Here is a 22,084-nt window from a genome sequence, read left to right on the forward strand (position 1 = left end):
TGGGTCTTAGTCCTAAAAATATTGAGAACCACTGATCTAGTTTATTATAACTAATTTAGTACCCACACAAACATGAAATACATACAATAATATATTACATTCTCTCACATTTACACCCAACATACAAAACTATTTTTACTCTGAAAAATCAGTCCACTTCTTCCCGATTAGTATAATACTTTATATACTCATCATTTCTGCACAAAAAGTTACAAGTTTATATTGATGTAATAATAGTTATTTTGGTTCCCAGAAACACAATAAAATACAATTAGTTAGTATCAGAGTTGATTAGGTTAGAAAAACCATCAGTTTCCAGAATATAATATTATTGTATGTTATTCTTAAATAGTGTTTGTTTTCTTCAAACATTAATTTTTATTTTATTTATTCATAAAATATATTGTGAGTAAACAAAGGCACGTAAATAGGAATTACAGTACGTCACTTGACTATGACGATAATATTATCACAAATACGCCAAAGACAACAACAATATAATTATAAGTATCAGATGTGTCCATGCACACAACCAAAATTGTTAAACATAATTAATAATCGACAACACCAGATTGCTGTTATTGTTCGACGGCCGCGTTGGCTGCAATGCTTGGACTGTTGATCACCTCGCCAAGACACTCCAACAGCTCTTTTCGGTAGTCGTCAAAGTCGCCGTCCACTTCATTAATGGTTTGATCTTCAATAACCCATAGCGTACATTCTGTGTCACGGATAAGTCGTTCATCGTGAGATACAATTATGACACCTTGATCGCAAACGTTGACAAGATTAATTATCATGAAATTGTACGGGTCAGCAAGTTATAGTAGATATGCCTATCTAATATTACTCACCTCCTTTGTAATCGTTTATCGCTTCTGCTAGAGCATCAATAGATTCTATATCCAAGTTGTTTGTAGGTTCATCCTATGAAACAGTAATATGAACAGTATTAGCAACAACTATAAAAAAAAACACTACCATAAATATGTATTAATTGGATTTGGGACATATTTATAATTTAATGTTTTATAAATGCATTGGTATTACAATATTCTTTTTCTGTTATTAATATTTTTCTTAGAAAAATGAATCAAAAGATTACCCAATAAAAATAATACACCATAATAATTATACACCAATATGATACAAACATTAATTTAATATTAATACATATCATTGATTTAACAAACATAGTATGACTATGCTATATTCTAATTAGTGGCAACATGTGGCCAATATTATTCCCAATAAAAAATATAAATGTAAAAGTTCTGTGATATAATTTTAGGGTAAAGTGTTTACTCTTTTGCAAACTGTCGGTTAAGGTTTTTACTTGAAAAATAAGTTTAATATTATAATAAAATCTTAGAATATAAAGAAACAAATGAATGAAAAAAATTTAATCTAAGATAATGGTTCTAGTTGGTTTTTTTGACACACCAATCATTTTAACTAGGGGATATATATGTTGCATAAAAATACACAATTTACATTTAGAATTTTAAATAAATTAATGTTATATTAAAATGTTTAAATATTGGTATTATCCAGTTATTAGAAAATATTAAAAATCGATTTCAAATTTTTAGATACAAAATACCTTGCAAACTATTTTTTTTCAATAATATGTTCCTCATATTGTACATTATACATTATATACATTATTTATTATTTTCACTAAACCCCTTTTATAATAAAACTGGATTTATCCCAAAGTGATATCACGGGGCTTACCAATATAATGACGTCGGGAGCATTCAGACAAAGTTCAGCCAGTGCAACGCGGGCCTTTTGTCCACCGGACAAGTCCTTCATGCGGATGGTATGCGCATGACCAGCTAGGCCGAAAGTACCCAGTTGTTTGCGCGCTTTCTCGTACGGTAGGTCAAACAACCGCATCAGATATTCAGCGGGCGTCTCTTCAGCTGTCAAATGTTCACCAGAATGCTGGTCGAACTTTCCAAGTTTCTGCGAAAAAATGTGTGTAAGACAAATATTAAATTTACATTAACTATTATCGAGTGTGTGTGTGTGTGTATACATACCATCCGATGGTTCATGCGCATTTCACCGATGGTAGGCTGCAAGTCACCGGTTAATAGCTTGAGGAACGTTGACTTACCCACACCGTTGGGCCCGACAATAGCTACCCGAGAATTGAGGTCAACGCCAAAATCGACTTCCTTAAACAACGGCTTCTGGGTGGGATATGCAAAATTCACACCTATACAATTAAATTAAAGACACAATATCAGTCGATGCCATTTTCACCTCTACTAATAATATTGTGTTAATTGAATTAAGTTACTGAAGAAACTCACTGTGCAGACCCAATATAGGTGGTTGTAACGGACTGGGATCGGGGAATGAAAATTTGACGTTATAGTCTCGAGGCTTTTGTAATAGCTGCGTGGGTTCCGCGTTGTCGTCATCGTCCATGCCGGCATTTTTACCAGGTTTGCCCTTGTTCTTTTCCTGTTTCCGGGTCAATACTTCTTTTTGTTTTTTTTCCTACAGTTACACAATATTTTCATTAGAGATTAGCTCTGAGAAGCGTTTGGGTTGATAACGAAAATAAACCAACTCACAGCTTGCTTCTTGGATTGACCTTGTTGTTTCATTTCTTTCAGCCGTTTCTCCTGTTTCTCATACTCCTTGATAGTCTCCTTTTTTTTCTGCGAGTGCATTTTCTTGAACATACTGTAATTACCTTTGTAGTAAAACAATCGTTTCTGGTCCAAATGTATGATTTCATTACACACGTTGTCCAAAAAGCTCTGGTCGTGAGATACAACTAACAGAGTTTTCTTCCATCCCTGCAAATAACTGAAAATCCTCTGTTTAACAATAACCGTTCATTTGTGCAACACACGTGTTGCTCGATTAGCAAAACATCCATGTTGTGTTGACAATATGATATGCGCATCAACCAACTCAGGGTAACTCACTTGTCCAGCCAGATGACAGCGTTCAGATCCAAATGATTAGTCGGCTCGTCAAGTAACAACAACGTAGGTTCCAGAAATAGGGCACGGGCAAGAGACACACGCATCCGCCAGCCTCCGGAGAAATCTTTGGTAGCCCGGTCCTGCATGGCCGCAGAGAAACCGAGACCGGCAAGTATACGGCGAGCCCGGGGTTCAGCCGAATCCGCCCCGAGTACTTTGAGCTCGTCATAAACCTATGTTATGAGAGGGAAAAGGTGTTTTACAAATACATCACCGAATTACGAAATACCCAGATCCCAATCCTTACTCACTTCGTTTAATCTTTCCGTTACGTCTTCACCCGTGCCTTTTTCTTGAGCTTCCTCGAGTCTTTTGCACTCAGCAAGCAACTCTGTACATCGTGTGTCCGCCCTAAGTACAGCCTTTACCGCTGTTGTTTCATCAGCTACTACCTCCTGTTCACAGTACAGGATGTCAATACCAGGTGGTACATCGAACAGCCGCTCGGCAATGTGTCTGAGTAGTGTCGTTTTTCCGTGACTGTGAATAGCGTTAACAGATTGAAATCATTATTAGACAACGAGGACGAAAAAATTACTAAGTAACTGAAGTTGTCACTAAAGCAATAGTCAAGGAGCAACTTTTAGTGGTATTTTTTAGGAGAACATAATAATAAAATCGGTATTCACCCGTTTGGTCCGACCAGACCGTATCGCCGGCCGTGGGCAATCAGTAAGCTGGCGTTGACGAACAAATCCTGACCTTTGGCTGCAATGCTAAAGCTGTCAATTTTAATGTCAACTGCGTGCTCCATGGCCGCTAGTTGACCTGCTGTCTTTTGAATCTGTGACACCGAAAAGTTGGCTCCCAACTCACTGTGGCCCTGGCCCCCTTTCTTGGTCATCAAATCCATTTGTTTCTGATACTCCAACTTGAAACAACAACAATACGTTAATTACAAATCAAAATATGCTCATCGGTTATTGATAAATGATAATTATTCACATTATATCGCATGTACCTCTTTTTTCATTTTCTTTTTCTCTTTATGGGACAGTGATTTGTTTACGTCCTTAGTTTTCGATTTCTGTTTGGGCACTTTTACTATCTCTGGTACAGCTTCATCCTCGAATTGGTCTAATTTAGATGTACATAATATTAAAGCACTTAATCGTGTTATTATAACATGCTATTGCACAATAATACAATATACTAGTAAAAAAATTAAAAACTCACCGGCATTATCCTCGTTTTCACCATCAGCACTAGTCACTGCGTTCTCGAGGTCAGCTACGTCAGCACTCTGTTCAACGGGCATTTCCTCGACGATATCAGACTTTTTGCTTTTATCGTCTTCTACAGTCACTACAGAATTACCATAAACCGAATAAATTAATAATGACCCGACGCTATCAATATACAATTATTACTACACATAAAAAATACAAACCATCTGCTGTCGACGCCTCCATTAAAATTTCCTCGTCATAATTTGTCTTCTTTTTATTTTTTTTCGATTTCTTCTTTTTTCCAGCGAGCTTAGCGGCTTCCAGATCCTCATCTACATCACCACCGTCTTTATCATCTACGTCTTGATCTATAACTAAAATACCGACATGAACGTAGGTTAAAATAGAAAAATATAACGTAATATATCATACTATAACACAGGACGAAATTCTCGTTAAGAAATACTAGCACCGAAAATCGTGAACGAAATGATAAAAGGTACGCATTACCTGGTATAGCTGTTGGAGGACTGTCATTTTCAATATAATCGGTGACCTTTTCGATTTTCTCGTCAGATTTTTCTGTCAAATCATCATCAACATCAACAGGTTCTTCTACAACGATATCCGAAGATTTATTGTCGACATTGTCTTGAACTATAACAAAACATGACGAAATTCATTAATTGTCATTTATATAATCTCAATTACCACCTAACTTCAAACGATCCCCCTCCCCTCCAACGTTGGAATAAAAATCTCTATGATAACCAATATTAATACACAGATACTAAGTGAAAATAATAAAATTATAAAAACATTTAGCTAGTCCTAGTCTTCGGAAAATAAAATAATTATAGTTTATAACTAACCCAGTTGGTCATCGTCGTCTTCTTCCAAATCAAAATCTTTTTTTTTCCTTTTGTTTTTTTTCGAAACTTTTCCCGTCGGAATTTTGACAGGTGTATTGTCGACGACTTCTTCCGTTGGCGATGTTGAAACCTTAATGTTAACGTCATCATCATCAGCATCATCATCATCATCAACTAAAAAAAACAACATAAGTATAATATTAGCGGTAAAAGGACAGCTGAAGGAAAATTAATACATTTTTAATACGGTTATATTTATAAAAAAAAATACCATACAAAAATATTTTGTTTTACTTTTTGTAACCAATACAAATAGACTATATCATTAGTCAATTTACAATGTTTGATAGAGATTATATTATGTATTGAGTAAATCTAATTGTTTACTCAATTAAATCGAAAAATATCAACACTGCTAACACCATTAATAAGCTTAGATCAACATAGTTTTATTAAAGATAAATCAACGGCAATTAATAAATTAATTATATTCTTTCAAACATTTATATTGGATATATTCATCCAGTTATCAATTTGATGTCACTACTACAGAGTTTTAATAAATTAGATATGACATGATGAGTGTAATTTTCCATTTAGATACATAATTTTAAATTTAATGTAAAATTATTACCTAGGTCTTAAATATTAAATAACTAAGCATATGACTTAATATAAGGGTATAATGTTATAATAAAAATACAAGCAAAAATATTAGGTGTACCTGCTGAATTTTCTTCCAAATCTTGTTGTTGATTTTTGTTCTTTTTCTTATTCTTTTTAGAGATTTTATTTCCACGAGTTGGCTGGGGGATTTCTTCAACATCGTCATCATTTAATTTTGTGTCTGCCAATAGATCAACTAAATCTATACATTACAACAAGTATAATACTATTAAAATGAATGTAATTAATTTTATATATTATTACCTTTGTATTATATTAAATTTTTATCATTTATTTGTTCTATAATTATTTAAAACAAATTGAACTAAATCAAAATTCTTAAATTATACAAAAGTACTTCCTAATTTTAAAATTATTTTAGAGTAATAAAAATAATATAAATTGTTATGAATAATTAAACCAAATTATTTAATTTAAAATCATTTTTTTTTTTTTTGCAATGATTAATGATATATTTATGTTTGAATTATTTAAAAGTATTTGATAATAATTATTTAATAATTTTATTTTGATATTTAGCTATATTTATCAAATTTGTATTAATAATAAAATCAACTTAATTTTAATCTTAACTAATTATTGGCACCTCCTTATTTAGAAATTAAAATGTATCAAATTGATTAGTTAAAAAAATTAAAGACAAAATCATATTTTTATGCTAATATATTCTCTACGAATGACATCAAATGGTATATATTAACATTGTTATTATGTACTGAATAATGCCAATTAGCGTCATCTACCTTGTTATTAAATGCACTACAATGGGGTCAGTGTTATGATTAAACACTGATGTTTTGATAGTATCATCTATAAGTATTAATTTCATGTATATATGTAAGTCGTACATTGATATTTTAATTTTTCAATTTAAAAAAAAAAAATGTTTAAAACTACAATTTTTCAGCATCATAACTAGGGATCTTACTTTTTTAAGAGAATACAAACATACATGTACACCCATATTGCAAACACATGAATGTAACAAAATAAAACACACATAATAAATGCTAAAACATGTGAACATGTATCGGAATCATAATCATAATCATGTGAATAGTGAATACGTGAATATTGTAATCACGTGAATAATTTTAATTAGTAAGAAAATGTATTATTTTTATCATAATAAATAAATTATTAATTTTACAAAAAGGAATAACTGTCAACTAATGATTTCTAGAAGGTTGTCATATTATATTATATTACAAAAACCTGTATTAAACACTAATTATCTTCATTTTGTCGTATTTTATTTGGAGATTTATTTATAATTTAGTGATTCATTTTATTATCATTTAATGGACTTTTATCATACTTTATTATGTTATACCACAATATTTTTACGAAAGATTAGATATTATGTGTAGAGTTTCAATTCTATAATTTATATTTGTTGCAACAATCAACCATTGGGTTGGCGTGCAGCCACATTAAAGGAACGTAATATACAAGTTTTTCCAAAAAATTGGTAAAAGAAAAAGTTGGGCATGGGACTATGCTAAGCGAAAAGGAGATCGCACCTATTGTAATCTGTGTGATGACAACCAAAATAAATACTCCTGTGTCAGTGAAACTACTGGGTCTATAATAAGATATTTACAAAATGTACATCAAATGAAATTACTAAAAGAATCAGCGGCAAAGAGGTAATTAATAAATTATGTTTTTTATTCAGATCATAAATATCAAACAACTTTTAGGTCACTTAAGTACCTAGACACCATAATAATGAAGTTGTCAATTTTATTTTAAATATTTTACAAATGAATATACATAATATTTTTTAATATTGCAGAATTCTAGTATTTATTTTAGAATTTTACGATTTAACATGATATAATAAGGAGTCTATATACCTTTTGAATCTATCAACAAGGATCAATATTTTATATCTAAGTTCAAATTTATGTTCATCAGTAGAATATACGCATTTGTTTTCCGATCACATTATTTTTGTGCCAAGTTATACATATAGTATATTTTATGAAACTTTAAATAGTAAACTAATATTTATTTAAATATTTTTACTTTAATACTAAAATAAAATTTGTTCTCAAATAATAAACATTCCTAATTCTGAAATATTCTAATTTTTTAAGCATTGTAAAAACTAATGGTATAAAAAACTGTTATTTCTTATTACCTAATACCTCTACATAAAATAAAAAACAATGAGTGCATTATATTATACTTGAATTAGTTATTTTAAAATCTATATTATATTTTCATAATATTATTACGAGTAAAATTAAATACAATGTCATTATTAATTATTATATAATTATCAAAAGCCAATAACTATAGGTATACACATAAAATATAAATACATTAATATATCATTCCTACCAATATTAATATAATGCAAAAATTTAAACTTTTTAAAAAAAAATTATTATTTTAGTTTGATTAGGATGAAAGTAATTCATTGATAAATATATAATATTCAATAAATACATATTTTAGGTCTCAATTATTGGGATCTTAACATCCATGGTCTATCTAATGATTTCGAAGAAGTTATAAGGTCTGATAGTTCTGAATATGAGAATAATACAACTTCCATCAATCAAGATAGTGATACAATTCTAATATATAATACTACTACATCTTCTTTGAGTATAGAAAATAATGAGAAAATCTAGATAAATGTGGTCTAATAGTGATTGTGAATGTAATTATGAAAAAACAGAACAAATTTACCAAACATTGGCTATATGAATCAGTTGCCAATTTGACAGTTGATGGCTGTTGTGGAGCCTAATTATAAAATATGTAAAAATCAAGCAATGAAAAAAGCTACATGAATTGAAATCCAACATTGAAGAAAAAAAAATGAATTGCAAAATATGAAAAGTGTAGTTTGCACCACTGACATGGTTGGTCTTTAATGGCTCAAAAATCATGTATATTGTTAATATCATTAACTGCTAACATAATCCATAATCAATGGTCACTAATGTAATTTACTTTAGCCACACAAGATATGGCAGAACCTCATATAGCAGTAAATCTAGCTGAAAATTTAACTTGTATTTTTGAAAATTGGGAAATTAATAGTAAAGTTACTACTATGATTACAATTTACAGATAACGCGAAAAACATAGTAAATGCTGTAAAATTATTAAATGTTACAATAGACAATGAAAACATGGATGTGACATATGCAGCTCAAAGTTGTATTAGCCATTAATGTTGCACTAAAACAAGAAATATTTTCAGAGTTAATAAAACAGTTTAGTGCTTTAGCTGGACATTTCAAACACTAGAATGTAGCTAAACAGTCATTATTAAACAAACAAAAACAACTAGGAATTCCGAATCAATCATCAGTATAATGGCTGTAAGACACGATGGAACTCAATATATTTAATGATAGACTGCCTTTTAAAAACAGAAGTCCAGTTTCAAATGTATTGACAGATATTCACGTCTTTATACATTGCGCAAAAATTAGAAATAACTAAATCCTAATGGTTAAAAATATAAAATCTCGTAAGTCTCCTCAAGCCATTATATGTTGTAACAAATCTATTTTCTTCGTAGAACTATTTGCCAGCGTCAATGGTTATACCATACCATTCCATTATTATCAAAATTAGATTTTTTGGATTTGAAAATTGGATTGCCATTTTAAACTTAAAGAAACAGATGATCAATACATCATAATTATTGTTTAGTTGATAACACTACATTCAGTTAAATTGTAAGATTTGGATTATTAGTGTAAATTTAAATGATAACTAAGGAACAAAATATAATGCCATAAAAAATAAGAAAATGTCCTAAAAAAATACGACTTAATGCCTTCAATAATGCTTAAATAACAAAAAAATGCACTAAAAATTGCCCTAAAAACTTTTAAAATGTATTTAAATTCAATAAAATTACAATTTTAAACTTAAAACTTATAAAAAACACATTATTATGAAAAATTTATCTGATAAAAATATATGTTGTAACTTGTATGTATGTACACATACACGTGTCTACACGTGTTAACAATAATTTTATCTGGGTTTATCTGATCGGTAAAAACATAATAAATATTTATTTTTAATTTTTTTAGAATGAATGTTCATATATTTCTATCGAATTTTATCCATTCCTATATAAATATGACTTAAAAACATATAAAATGCACTAAAAATGTCAAAAAATGCAAAATAAAAATTACATTTTTTAATTCCTTGATGTATGAATTGAACTTTGTGCTCAGAAAGCAATGTTTTCGGACATTCAGAAAAAATGCAATTTGCATTCAAATCAATATTAATTCCCTATTGATTACTAATAAATATATAACCAAACTATTTACCTTCTGATTCATCATCCCAATCTTGATTCTTATTTTTCTTTTTGTTTTTTTTAGAAATTTTATTTCCACGGTTAGGTTGTGGTGGCTCATTGGTAGTTGCATCATCATTTACTTCTGAGGCAGCCAAAATATCTACCAAATCTATAAATTTAAGATTAAAATAATAATTTTTCCAATATTTTTTAACCACAAATATTTGAGTACTTATATATTTTAATAAATAGACAACAAACAAAACTTCTGGAAAATTATCAAGTTACATATTACATATACATTACAGAGGAAACTTATTATAAAGTAATATACCTATTAGATGGACAATATAAACACTAATAATAGATTATATTAATAACTAAAATTTAATTTGAAGCAGTAAAATTAAGTTGGTTAAAGATTTAAATTTAAAAAAAATTACCTACAAAAGGTTGGACAATTAATAGAATATTAATTTCTTTTTATAAAATATAATATTTAGATAAAAGCCTAACTTGAATATAACATGAATATACTACCTCGATATATTCTTTTCAATTTTAGTTCAAATATACTCATCAATTCTTGTTCCTTGAGTCCAGTCATATACACAAAGTAACCCCATTGTCACAGTATATGGATGATTCTCAATTTATATTTTACATATAATTTATAAATACTATTACATTTTATATCAGTAACACATAAAATGCAGTTTCAAAAACCTCAATAACTAATATTGATTTTCTTATCCATTGAAAATTTCTATAAACATTCAATACTATATAAGTATTATACAACTAAAAAAATGCATAAATTGAAATACGTTATTCAAAATATTTTGCTTAGCTCATAAATATTCTTTATGTAGCTTACTATATTTTATTATTTGCCTATATTGGTGTAAAATATTAATAAAAAATGTTTTTAATAATAAATATGTTATAATCTTTTCAATGTTAAAAACATTTTTGAATGTATTGACTTAAAAATATACAAAAAATATAGTATCAGATTATACAAGATAGCCAGAAATACCTCATTGTGTAGTATAAAATTCTTAACACTATAAATTAAAGCCAAAAATATTATACCTTCAGATTCATCTTCCCAATCTTGATTTTTATTCTTTTTCTTGTTTTTTTTAGAAGTTTTATTTCCACGATTAGGTTGTACCGGTGCTTCATCATCATTTGCTTTGGCAGCAGCTAATATATCCACTAAATTCATACATTAATAAAAGATTTATAAATATTATTGGTACATTTTTAAAAGAAAAGTTTTTAATGAAATAAAATAAAAACTTTAACTTTGATTTTATAAGTAGATACATAATATTAAATTATCTTGGAAATTGTAAGAATCTCATTAAAAAAAAAAATATACATGTAGAAATAGGAATTGAGAATAAATTTGATTACGTTTACTCACTAAAATATGATATTTAACCTAAGTCAATAAAAAAATGAATTTTTACTATTAGATATCTAGATTAGATACTATTAGATTTGAAGAAAGATTCAATATATTAAGAGAATGTCAGAATGCTATTTGATTTGTGGTGTAGCTTTAGTATAAGATTAAATTGATCTTTTACAAATTTAAGTGAAAAAATTTTAAGCGATTATAGTTATATTAATTTTAAAATAAGCTATAATTGTAAAATATGACAATTTTAAAATACTCTAAAATCCTCCAACATTCAACCTAAAAGTGAATGCTATAATTATTAATTTCACTAGATAATATATTGTAGGACATATTATACTTTTAACTTAAATCTACAGTTTAATATTTGCAACTAATACTTAATAATGAAACTAACTTGGAAACTAAGTATTCGTATTTTTTACAAGACGCAATGTTTTGAACAATTAACACACAGAAAGTGAATTCTATAACAGGTAGGTATTTTAATTGAAAAAAAAGAAAAAAATTGTATCATTTAAAGTGAACAACGATTATAACTTAATGGTCCCCTGCAGTCAACGCTACATGTTAAAGATTGGCTGTGACATCCCAGCCACTGACTATTTCAGCGACATTGACGTGGTGACATATATAATCTGTAGTAGCATTCTACCCGGACGGAAATGAGTGACTACGGATATAGGGTACAAGGCGCAACTGACTCACCGGCCGAATCATCGTCGTCGTCGGCCCAATCCTGATTGTGCTTGTTGGCTTTCTTCGACTTCTTGGGCGGCATGACTTGATACGAATGCACAAAATTGCCACGAGCGGTGGAAAATTCGAAAAACCAACAGGAATCACCACGGCAACCGGAGAAGTCGCGCACAGCGGAGTCGCGAAAGCTTTCCACTCTAATCGGCACGTGAAATCGAAAACACGTTACGTCGTCGCCCGAGATAATGTGATACCGCCGACGAGATAACAGCGGCGGTGACTGATAATGTGGCGCCACCGCAGCCGCCGCCGCGGCCTACCATCAGCGCTATCTGTACGTCTTCGACGGTGGACCATGTTGTCGCACTGCGAACGCGGCGTACCATTACCGCCATGTTATTGTTGTTGCTGATGTTTCCATTATCAATTTATCACCGAGACGCAGCCTCTCACGCGCACACAAACGCTGTTTATCATCACAATAACAAACCGAACAGTCGCAATTTCGGCCGGAATTGACGTTTCCGTCGGTGGAACTTGAGAAATATACGCGTTCGATCGACGCGTGCGCGCAAATAGCCTGTAGGACGCACGGACGGTCGTCACCGTCGACGTACCAAACGATGTCGTCGCGTTCGGGCTCGTCTCTGGGAGGCGGCAGTGGTGGCGGTCTGTCGGCCGGCCATCACAAGCTGGCCGAGAAGCTGAGCTTGATCAACGACCGGGGCGTGGGCATGCTCACACGGATCTACAACATCAAGAAGGTACGTTCCTATTGCCCGATTCACCGCTGTGCATTTACTGTTGTTTGGTTACTGCAATCACCGTCTCGTTTGAAAGACACATCCTTCTAATGAAGGCGGTGGCTGCATTGCTATGATGACGGTGTTGGTACCGTCAGAGTTAGGTGTGTCATGATCATGATTATAATTATGAAAAATAATAGGTTCCTATCCTATGTATTTCCATCTGTAGTATGTTTGGTTAAAATAAACCGTACGTGTTTCACAGCTCTCAAATGTGTATTAATAGATTCAATACCTACCTAGTTATCTTTTAAAATACAAAAATTAAAATAAATGTTTTAGTTGAAATTCTTTTGAGCATGAGAAATTAAAATAATGAGATTAAAGATGACTCAAATTTAATAAATATTGTATTAATACAATATATAACAATATTTTTTTATTACTTTACAATTTTAATATTACTACTCTAAATATCAAATTAAGTTAGTAATTAATATATTTAGTTAAAATGTTTAGAATTTAGTTGCATGACGCTAAGTATTATATTTTTTATATTGTGCATACCTAAGCATATTCATAAATATTACAAAGACCTAGAGATATTTTACTTAATTTTGATTATTTTATATAAATGAAAATGCTCAAAAATGTATTTGGATTTAAAAAAAATATACATCTATAGATTTTTTTAATTAATAAAATTTAAACTTAAAATAATTTAAAATAATTTAAACTAGTACTCATAACTTACAACTCCTACTTGTAACTGTTTTGGTAACATATTTTTATCACATCACATATTTATTTAAAACTTGTTGATAGATAATTATTTTGAAATAGATCTTTAAATACTCCATTATTTCTTTAATTTGCTATTATTATAAGAAAAAAATATGCTACACATTAGACTTTGTACATTTTATGAGAAATTAGTCATATTTTAAGATCAAATACAAATATTTCAATCGAATTTGTAATCTATACTATGATAATGAAAATGCAAACTTTTTGTACTTCAATAGGCAATTTAAAAAGTAACATTTGGTCAAAAAATATACTTAGTTGTATTGTTTACTATTATAATATTAAATATCACTTTTAAAATTATTTTAATATAAGGCATGCGGTGATGCCAAATCCAAGCCAGCTTTCCTGTCTGACAAAACACTAGAGTCTGCAATCAAATACATTGTGCGCAGGTTTCCCAATGTAGACATCAAAGGTGTAAGTGTTTTTAACCAATAATAATTATGTACTGCTGAATAAAAATATTTATTGCTTTAATATTGTCTTGTTTTTTTTTTGAAAATTTTTCATACAAAAACAGCTTCAGGCTATTACACCCATACGTAGCGACATCATAAAATCACTGTCTTTATACTATTACACATTTGTTGACCTTCTTGATTTCAAAGATCAAGTGTGTGAACTTTTGACTACCATGGATGCATGCCAAGTGAATCTGGATATTGTAAGTTGCATAGTATTTTTTTTTTTAATTTATCAAAAAATTGTTATAACCAGGCTCGTTTTTGTTAACTATTATCATTGTTTTAATAGACTGTAAATTATGAGCTAACACGAGCTTACCTAGACTTAGTGGCCACATACGTAGCCCTCATGGTTTTACTATCACGTGTTGAAGATCGCAAGGCAGTATTAGGGCTATTTAATGCTGCACATGAGATGGTACATAATCAAAGGTAATATATTTATTTCTATGTAGAAACACAGAATAATTAATATACTTAACTCTTCAATCATCTAGAACTTTTTTTAAACTCCAGTTATCTCTGTATTTTTTTAACTATACTATACATTTTAACACTCAGCAAAATGGATAGGTTTTATCATAGGTAATAGAATATTATCATAGTGTATGCATCTCTATACCAGGCTTATGGCATAGTTCTCCACTTTTGATTTGTTCATTTTTTTCCCAATATAATAATAATCTAATTATAATGTCAGCTAAAAAAAAAACAGTAAACTACTATACAAGTGAGAATATAAATTGGAAAATATTTTAACAATATTTGCATAACAAAAAACTGTGATATTTTCACTATCCAACTTTTTATTTCTTACTATCAGTATATCAATAATTTGTTTTACAGTGATCTAAGCTTCCCACGTCTTGGCCAAATGATTGTAGACTATGAGCAACCAGTGCGTCGGTTAGCTGATGAATTTGTGCCACATACTAAGCTTTTATCTGGAGCCCTGCGTTCTCTTTGGCCAGTGTATGTGCAACGCAATCTGACAGCAGATAAGTGGAGGTAAAGACAATTGTTTATTTGATAACAATATTTTTTTATTTAGAAATGCTGACTTGCCATTGCCTCCTACACTTAATATACTACAGGTTAATTAAACTATAATTTTAGGTCTGACCAAAAACTCAGTCTGGTGGGAAACCCTGCACAACTACTGAAACCTTCATCTACAGACACTGTGTCATGCGAATATTTATCCTTGGAAACAATGGAACGATGGATTATATGTAAGTAGACATTTTTAGTTTTTATTTTTTTGTTAATTATTTATATAGCTTGTTCTTACTGGAGATACCAACATTTTAAATCAACATTTAATAATGTTTCTCTTTATTATTTTTTGTGGGCAGTTGGTTTTTTGCTATGCCATCAGACGTTGCAGCAACAACCACCAAACCAGCAGCAACACAACCAAGATGGCAATGTGGCTCATAAACTGTGGTTAGCTGCACTAGAGTCAAATTGGTCCATTGCTTTGTTTAGGGATGAAACTGTTCCCATTCACTCGTTTGTTCAGTCATTTTTCGACACACTTAAGGGCTATGGAAAGAGGGTATCTGAAGTAAAAGAGGCACATACCCATGCTACACAAAAAGCGTTAGTATTATTAATATTAAAACATTTTTAATTATGTAATAATTTACCCAATTGCTTTGATATATGTAGGGTGTATCGTCACCGTGAGCGGCGTAAATACTTACGCACAGCACTCAAAGAATTGGCATTGATACTAACTGATCAACCAGGGTTATTGGGACCGAAAGTCCTATTGGTATTTATTGGGCTAAGCTTAGCTCGAGACGAAGTATGCTGGTTGCTGCGACATGGTGCCCCCAATTCTGGAGGAGGTAATAGTCAAAAAGGAACAGGAACAGGTACAGGAGGTACTGGAAAATCTAGCTCTAGTGGAAAGTCATCATCTGGTGTAGAAGACCTTTTAGTTGACAGGCAACTTCCTGAGTTGTTGTTTCACATGGAGGAGCTTCGGAGTGAGTTACCAATACATTTATTGTAATAATTTAAATAAATAATTTTAACCAACTGTAACCCTTTGATTCATTTTTATTTCTTCAATTGTTATAAAAATGTATTTGTTATAACTTTTTAGTGTTAGTACGCAAGTACAGTCAGGTTGTACAACGTTACTATGTTCAGTATTTAGTTGGATTTGATGCTGTCCAATTGGCGCAATCTATACAATCTGTTTATGGAAATCAGCAAGATCAACAACATTATCAACAGGATCCTTCTTATGTAATCCTCCAGTCTATTGTGCATACCGTTTCTGCGTTATCAGTCAAGCAAGGTACTTAACCACATTTTTTTTTTTAACGTATGTTTAATTTTTAATTTATTTGATAATTTTAACTTAATAGTGGAGGACAATGAGTTATTTGACTTACGCGCTCTACGTCTCGACTGGTTCCGCGTTCAAGCCTATTGCTCGTCTGCTGGATCCAGTGGCGGTGGATACAATAGTAACAATTCAAAACTTAACCTTTTTGAACACCGTCAGCTAGCTTCCCAGCTAGACACGGCAGCACACCACACACGTATGGTGGACTATTTGGATGAAATGCTCGTTGACACTTCTGATTTATCACTATTTTGGTAAATTTATATTATATGGAGTTAACACTAATACTAACACTTAGCTGCTATTTAGATTAGCTATCAAATGTTTAGTTAAGTGCCTAAAGATTTTAGCTACTATTGAAATGTAATAATGCCTGCATGAAGAGTTGTAAATATTAAGAATCACTTGTATAAGTTATTCTAATTTTATGGATACTATTATTTGGCCATTAGTCAATAGTAATTGATTAATGTTAATTTTATTTTTTTAACTAGTATTAATATTATTTACTTGTATAGGTAAATACAATAATTGATTTAAGTCGAAAATCTGTGGTTAGTCTTAACATTAGCTAGTTAGTTTTAACAATTGACTAGTGTCATACATTATTCGTAATACATATATATAAAATATAAATGAATTAGCTTCTGTCTTTCTTAATTTTAATTTTAATTTGACTTGTTACCTGGATATAAGGTCCATATAAAATTATGGGAAGGTTACATTTTTAATTCGAGTCTCTAATCACTAACATTTTATTATTGTTTACTTGGCAGCTTCTACAATAAAACATTTGAAGACCAATTCCATATGTGTCTCGAGTTCCCAGCTCAGAATCGGTACATTATAGCGTTCCCACTAGTCTGTGGACATTTTCAGTCATGTGCACATGAACTCTGTCCTGAAGAGGTAACATTATACTACATTATTCATCCCATTATACTATAATAAATCATTTGTAACAATATTTATATGATCTAATTATTGTTTTTAGCGTCACCACATTCGCGAGCGCAGCCTGTCAGTAGTTAATATGTTTCTAGATGATATGGCTAAAGAAGCCAAGAACATTCTGACAACCGTTTGTGATGAACAGTGTACGATGAGTGATCGACTTCTGCCCAAACACTGTGCTTTGCTGATAGCACAAGCAGTAAACCGAAAGAAAAAAGACAAATCTACATCCAACAAAGGGAAAAACGCAGGAGCTTCTATGTTACTTGGAGGAGCTGGTGACGACAATGACAGACCCGGGTCAGAGAGTTATCGGAAGACACGTGAGGAGTTGACCACGTGAGTTACTACTATCATTGATTATGTATTCTAGGGTTTAGTTTTTATAATCAATTTAACTATATAAATAGATAAAAACAATCAACAAAATTGTATTAAAAAATATGATTAATTAATCCTGTTCTATTTTTCAAAATGTTTCAATTGAAAATTGCATTATATTATGTTACACATAATGATAACTTGGGCTCGGATTTATTGTATACATGAAACCATATTATTTATGCTACCAAAATATGTGCTAAAAAACACAAAATATATATTTTACTAATATGATTTATTTATTAATATTTAATTATATAATATATCCATATGAGTTTACAATAAAATAAATTATATTATAAATAGTAAAATTATTTTTAAAAAAGGTTTATAAAATTATAAAATAAAATATAAATAAAAAAAAAATAAAAATATTAATTATTTTTATGATTTATAATAACATGCATTTTTAAATTTTCAAATTTGATTGTAAAATTGTCTTATCCTGACTAAATAGACTTCTACTGATGTTATTGGACAGTATTGCATTTTGACTATGAAAGGAAAGTTCACATTCAATGAAACTTCAAAGAACGATTAGTACAAATACTTTGATAGCTTTCATTTACGCAAAACTAGAATTTTTTTGTAGAATAATTTTTACTGTTTCCTCTACAATATTCAAACTTTCAACTAAAGTTGAGTCACGAGTTTCTTATTTTGTAGACATCCACCAAAAAAAAATAATTAACAGAAATTTACACTCTTGTTTTTCAAATTATTATTTTTTAAAAGTATTTTAACTTTTTCTGTAAACATTGAAGTAGTCGGATCGAATTTGTCGAAATATGTAAGAAAAAATGGAATTATTGAGAAACATGTACTTATTGAAAAATATGTAATACAAAATATAGTTCATTTAATTTGAAATCTCTTGAAATGAATTTATCAAGTCACAGTAAAATATGTATTTATTATAAATCTGAGCCCTAATGATAACTTTTATGCTTTATTCATTTATTTTTTACACGATAGAATGGATAAACTACACATGGCCCTTACTGAATTATGCTACGCACTGAATTACTGTTCAACAATAAATGTGTGGGAATATACGTTCGCGCCACGCGAGTACTTGCATCAACATCTAGAAACTCGGTTTGGTCGGGCTCTAGTGGGCATGGCTATGTTTAATGCTGATACAGGTGACATTGCTAAACCGTCAGAGTTATTAGCTAGTGTTCGGGCCTATATGAGCGTTTTACAAACTGTTGAAAACTATGGTAATATCTAATCACTACTAATAAACTACCACTTTGTGAACTAATCTTATTTTTGAAAATTTAATGTAGTTCATATTGACGTGACCAGAGTGTTCAACAATGCGTTACTACAACAAACACAGCATGCCGATAGCCATGGTGACAAAACTATTGCATCGTCGTATACTCAGTGGTAATGGATTTTTACTTTTTGATAATTTTAATAATAGTTTTTACTTTTAGAGATTATGTGGTTTACAATAAAGGTGATGTACTAATTGCAGTACCTCTTACTGTTCACAGGTACTCAGAAGTTCTATTACGTCGAGTTAGTGCTGGCAACATTTGTTATTCGCCAAATCAACGAGCATTTGTCAGTCTTACAGCAGATGGTGCAGTACCATTCAATGCAGAGGAATTTAGTGACATTGGCGAGTTGCGAGCACTTGCTGAACTTGTAGGCCCCTATGGGATGAAATTGCTCAATGAGACACTGACATGGCATGTGGCCAGTCAAGTGCAAGAATTAAAGGTAAGTAATTATAGTTTCTATTAATAATTAAATGTTTAGAAATGTTGAAATAAATTTGAATCATACAATTAATCAAATTATTTTTACCCCTAGAAATTAGTAGCTGCTAATCGTGAAGTTCTGCTAGCACTTCGCACTAATTTTGATAAACCAGACGTGATGAAAACCGAATTCAAAAAGCTGCAACGTAAGAATAACTTCATTGCAAACCACACACATTAATGTTCATACTTAAATTTATTATTTATTACATTTTGAGTTAATTGTGTTTAGATGTGGACAACGTGCTTCAACGCATGACTATAGTGGGCGTAATTTTGAGTTTTCGTCAGTTAGCCCAGTCTGCGCTTCGTGATGTCCTTGAAGACCGCGTGCCCTTCTTATTAGCTAGTGTCCAGGATTATCACCAGCAGCACCAGCTCCGTGTTGGTGGTGTTATGGGTAATGGTAGTATCAACGGAGTCGGAGGAGTAATGGTAGGAGGAAATGGAAGTGTCAATGGAGTAGGTGCAACTGCTGACACAATGGTAAGTGTTTTATCTATATCTTTAATTTTAAAATTAATGGCCTTACCATTTTGTTATAGCTTGTCAGTGAAATGGCTTCGGCTGCAGGCTTGGAATGTGCAGTAGACCCAGCGCTGGCAGCTGCACTGCGCAATCAAAAGACTGGTATGTTATGCTTTGTTATCTACTACATATTAGTATTTAAGAAGACGTTGTACCCGCATTTGTTGTCTATGTTTACTAACATACATCATAGCAAATTTGCGTTCAGAAGAACACATTTTGTGATGTTAGCTTTAATATTAGAGTAAATTTACTCTAGACAAAGACAACACATATGAGTATAACGTCCTCTTAAGAAAATTGTGTATAAATATAATTTGTTTTTATAGCTGACGAGCATGATGAACATCTAACTGCGTGTTTGCTTATGGTTTTTGTGGCCGTCTCTGTGCCCAAGTTAGCACGGTCTGAACACTCATTTTACCGTGCTTCGCTGGAAGGGCATGCTAACAATGTACACTGTGTAGCAGCTGCTGTGAATGCCGTGTTTGGGGCACTGTTCACTGTTTGTTCTGCTGGTGCAGGACCTGGGACAGGTGCTGGAGCTGATCCCACTTCAGTTGCTGCAGCAGGGAGCGATATTGAAGACCGCATGAAAGAGTTCCTGGCTGTAAGTTTTGAAAATTCAACAACCTAACCTTGCTACCTATTAAAATTTTTCTATTCTCTCTACCACCAACATCTACGTTAATCAATGATGAAAGTGGCAGATGCCTTTTATCATTTTATAAAAAAATATATTTTAAAATTTATGTTCCTTATGAAATTCAGCTTGCCTCATCCAGTCTGCTGCGTCTTGGCCAAGAAGCTGACCGTGACACTGTGCGTAACCGCGAGTCTGTATACCTTTTGCTAGATCAGGTACATATTAATATGCATTTCTTTATCACCTTCACTAAAATATTAAATACTTTATTACCAAGACCATTACACATATATATATATTATATATTATATCATATTAACAGATTGTTCAAGAGTCACCGTTTCTCACCATGGATCTCCTAGAGTCATGTTTCCCATACGCTCTGATAAGAAATGCGTATCATGCTGTCTACAAGATCGAGCATCATCAGCATGGTGGTCATTCATCATCTTCACATCAAATATAATATAATCAGTTACTTCCACTCAATCACTCATTTCTCATCCATTATGACTATGATTTCTTTGTCGATTATTTTTGTGATTGTTTCGGTATATATTTTCCTTTGTATGTGTTAAATGTGTTATCTCACATTCCCGAGAACATTTATATTAATAATGGTACGGCAAACACTATTTAATAATTTATATTATGTTATATTATTACTCTTATTGTTTAATCTCAATATTTGTATCATTATTGTATTATTTAATCCCTTAGTTTTATTTTTTTATTTATTTATTATAGTTGTAAAAGTGATTTTTATTTTGTAAAATTTTGCGTGCCAGCCACAGAACAATTTACATAACAAGAACATTTTTATATCACTGCAATTACTAGTGTTAGTTATTAAATTCTACTACACTTGCGCTATTGCCAATTTATATTTAATATTAACTATTTATCCTCATTGTTTCTTTTATATTATTATTTTGTAGAATATTCTAGACATAATTATTGTTTTTAGAGTGAGTATAACAAATAAATACAAAAATACATCATTTTTTTTTTCTGAACATAAGTAACTATACCTTAATATGTTACCAGAATTGTACCGAGGTATAGAAAAAATTCATCATAATTTATTTAATTATATCATTACTTATATTTTATAAGAAAATACTTTATCATCTGTACATATGACTAATACCTGTTAGAATTATTTGTATAAAATCATAAAGAACACATATCTAAATAATTAAATATGACAATATTTCATCATACTTCATATTGTTGAATATAATGTAACAGAATACATTT

The 22,084-nt window shown here is 30.8% G+C and overlaps 2 protein-coding genes and 1 pseudogene across 2 annotated transcripts; 2 read left to right on the forward strand and 1 right to left on the reverse strand.

Moving 5' to 3' along the window:
- Positions 1-371: 371 nt before the first annotated feature.
- LOC132927907 (ATP-binding cassette sub-family F member 1) lies at positions 372-12,403 on the reverse strand. Its single transcript, XM_060992480.1, has 18 exons — positions 12,168-12,403; positions 11,126-11,251; positions 10,059-10,199; positions 5,777-5,920; positions 5,053-5,226; positions 4,691-4,837; positions 4,402-4,554; positions 4,188-4,316; positions 3,973-4,088; positions 3,641-3,882; positions 3,263-3,491; positions 2,952-3,184; positions 2,592-2,829; positions 2,325-2,514; positions 2,049-2,227; positions 1,738-1,971; positions 855-927; positions 372-766 (listed from the first exon to the last, which is right to left on the reverse strand). The coding sequence occupies exons 1-18, from the start codon at positions 12,238-12,240 to the stop codon at positions 579-581; spliced, it is 3,009 nt and encodes a 1,002-aa protein (XP_060848463.1). The 5' UTR covers positions 12,241-12,403; the 3' UTR covers positions 372-578.
- Positions 8,420-9,214, forward strand: LOC132927909 (uncharacterized; annotated as a pseudogene).
- A 185-nt stretch (positions 12,404-12,588) lies between the features above and the next one.
- Positions 12,589-21,825, forward strand: LOC132927906 (membrane-associated protein Hem). Its single transcript, XM_060992479.1, has 21 exons — positions 12,589-12,922; positions 14,027-14,131; positions 14,235-14,378; positions 14,468-14,610; positions 15,025-15,186; positions 15,295-15,410; positions 15,534-15,780; positions 15,850-16,172; positions 16,292-16,489; positions 16,560-16,794; positions 17,317-17,449; positions 17,535-17,833; positions 18,851-19,098; positions 19,168-19,270; positions 19,381-19,609; positions 19,703-19,796; positions 19,883-20,136; positions 20,196-20,280; positions 20,508-20,788; positions 20,950-21,039; positions 21,147-21,825. Exons 1-21 carry the CDS (start codon positions 12,782-12,784, stop codon positions 21,288-21,290), a joined length of 3,774 nt encoding a protein of 1,257 aa, XP_060848462.1. The 5' UTR covers positions 12,589-12,781; the 3' UTR covers positions 21,291-21,825.
- Positions 21,826-22,084: the final 259 nt, after the last annotated feature.

Source organism: Rhopalosiphum padi, chromosome 3 (assembly GCF_020882245.1).
Source record: "Rhopalosiphum padi isolate XX-2018 chromosome 3, ASM2088224v1, whole genome shotgun sequence".
In the NCBI taxonomy this organism is placed as follows: Eukaryota; Metazoa; Arthropoda; class Insecta; order Hemiptera; family Aphididae; genus Rhopalosiphum; species Rhopalosiphum padi.